Source organism: Oncorhynchus tshawytscha, unplaced genomic scaffold (assembly GCF_018296145.1).
Source record: "Oncorhynchus tshawytscha isolate Ot180627B unplaced genomic scaffold, Otsh_v2.0 Un_scaffold_1828_pilon_pilon, whole genome shotgun sequence".
NCBI lineage: Eukaryota > Metazoa > Chordata > Actinopteri > Salmoniformes > Salmonidae > Oncorhynchus > Oncorhynchus tshawytscha.
In genome coordinates, this window is record NW_024609577.1 from 90,001 (window position 1) to 92,500 (window position 2,500).

Consider the following 2,500-nt stretch of genomic DNA (forward strand, 5'->3'; position numbering starts at 1 on the left):
CACAGACAGGTTAACAGACACAGACAACAGACACAGACAGACGGGTTAACAGACAGACAGACACGGGTTAACAGACAGACAGACAGACGGGTTAACAGGCACAGACAGGTTAACAGACACACAGACAGACAGACGGGTTAACAGACACAGACAGAGACGGGTTAACAGACACAGACAGACACAGACAGACAGACGGGTTAACAGACACAGACAGACAGACGGGTTAACAGACACAGACAGACAGACGGGTTAACAGACAGACAGAGGTTAACAGACAGACAGACAGACACAGACAGACGGGTTAACAGACAGACAGACAGACAGACAGACACGGGTTAACAGACAGACAGACAGACAGGTTAACAGACACAGACAGACAGACGGGTTAACAGACACAGACAGACAGACAGACGGGTTGACAGACAGACAGACGGGTTGACAGACACAGACAGACAGACGGGTTGACAGACAGACAGACGGGTTGACAGACGTTAATATAGACAGACAGACGTTAATATAGACAGACAGACAGACGTTAATACAGACAGACGTTAATATAGACAGACAGACAAGCTAATATAGACAGACAGACAAGCTAATATAGAGACAGACAGGGGTTAATATAGACAGACAAGCTAATATAGAGACAGACAGGGGTTAATATAGACAGACAAGCTAATATAGAGACAGACAGGGGTTAATATAGACAGACGGGTTTGTTCACACCTGACAATAACTGTACTCACTGATCTTTCTGTTGATTTCACTGATGTTACATAAGGCCTCGCTACACATGACTGTACACTGTATTTCCAGAGAGACAGAGGAAGACAGAGGAAGACAGAGGAAGACAGAGGAAGACAGAGGAAGACAGAGGAAGACAGAGGAAGACAGAGGAAGACAGAGGAAGACAGAGGAAGACAGAGGAAGACAGAGGAAGACAGAGGAAGACAGAGGAAGACAGAGGAAGACAGAGGAAGACAGAGGAAGACAGAGGAAGACAGAGGAAGACAGAGGAAGACAGAGGAAGACAGAGGAAGACAGAGGAAGACAGAGGAAGACAGAGGAAGACAGAGGAAGACAGAAGAGGAAAAGAGAGCAAGGCAAGAGATAGAGGAATAGAGAGATAGAGAGATAGAGGAATAGAGAGATAGATGGAATGACCCTCCTGTCCTACCCTGCCTGGCAGCCACCTCGTCTTAACAGACACTGGGTCCCTGGGTCTGGCACCAGGCCTAACGACCCCATAAACGTCACAGAGGACTGATGAGCACCAGTTTAACAGGCTCCATAAAACACACAGAGGAGGGAGAAGGTCTGTGTGGGGGGAGGGGAGGAAGAGAGGGAGGAGGGAGAGGGTCTGTGTGGGGGGAGGGGAGGAAGAGAGGGAGGGGAGAGGGTCTGTGTGGGGGAGGGGAGGAAGAGGGAGGAGGGAGAGGGTCTGTGTGGGGAGGGGGGGGAGGGGAGGAGAGGGTCTGTGTGGGGGGGGGGAGGGGGGAGGAGGGAGAGGGTCTGTGGGGGGGGGGAGGAAGAGAGGGAGAGGGTCTGTGTGGGGGAGGGGAGGGAGGGAGGAGGGAGAGGGTCTGTGTGTGTGGGGGAGGGGAGGAAGAGAGGGAGAGGGTCTGTGTGTGTGGGGGAGGGGAGGGGGAGGAAGAGAGGGAGAGGGTCTGTGTGTCTGTGTGGGGGAGGGGAGGAAGAGAGGGAGGAGGGAGAGGGTCTGTGTGTCTGTGTGGGGGGAGGGGAGGAAGAGAGGATAGAGGGCAGGGAGGGAGGAGGAAAGACAGACAGCTTGAGGGCAGCCTGGCACGTGGAAGGGAGATGAGGAGGAGCAAGAGGGAGGAGATCCCAGTCTTGGCTCATTATTTTAGGGCCTAGTGAGGCCCTGCTGGCCCCTCTACTGGCAGGAGACCCAGCAGGAGACTAAGAGATGGAGGTGGGGAATTCACCAGAGCTACAGCTAGCTATGTTAATAGAATACTTTGGGCAGGGGAGTAGAGACGGAGAAGAGACCGATACACAAAACCAAGATGGAAACATAGATGAAACTGAAAGGATCTGAGAAAACATTCATTCACACAGTTTGGATTCCAAAACAAAAAGGGCACATAGACCCAGTGACTGACCTGCTCTGACGCCGCGGTACTGTGGCTTAGCGAAGAAGTCACACTGTGAGACGATGATGGCAGACACTCCTAGTATACAGACTACTACCAGGTAGATTAACCTGGGGTTGGGAGAGCAGTAGAACGAGTAGTAGAGCCACGGAACAAAGGAGCCCATGATCAGGAAGGCTATGCCAGAGTAGTCCAGTCTGGAGAGAGAGACAGACAGATGAATGATCTGGATCAGAGAAACTAAGTGTTAAGCAATCATTCCTTTTCCAAAGTAATGCTTAGGGAACATCTACATTGTGACGTCATGCCAATAAAGCAATTTGAAATTGATATATTTTGTTTTATTGACACACAGAGAGACAGAGAGACAGACAGAGAGACAGAGA

The 2,500-nt window shown here is 51.0% G+C and overlaps 1 protein-coding gene across 1 annotated transcript in view; it reads right to left on the minus strand.

Moving 5' to 3' along the window:
• The window catches only part of LOC112240503 (adiponectin receptor protein 2-like), a 71,023-nt gene that overhangs the window by 14,852 nt on the left and 53,671 nt on the right, over positions 1 to 2,500 (minus strand). Inside the window, 1 exon segment of the mRNA XM_042316028.1 lies at positions 2,124 to 2,311. Coding sequence (XP_042171962.1) covers positions 2,124 to 2,311 — 188 coding nt within the window.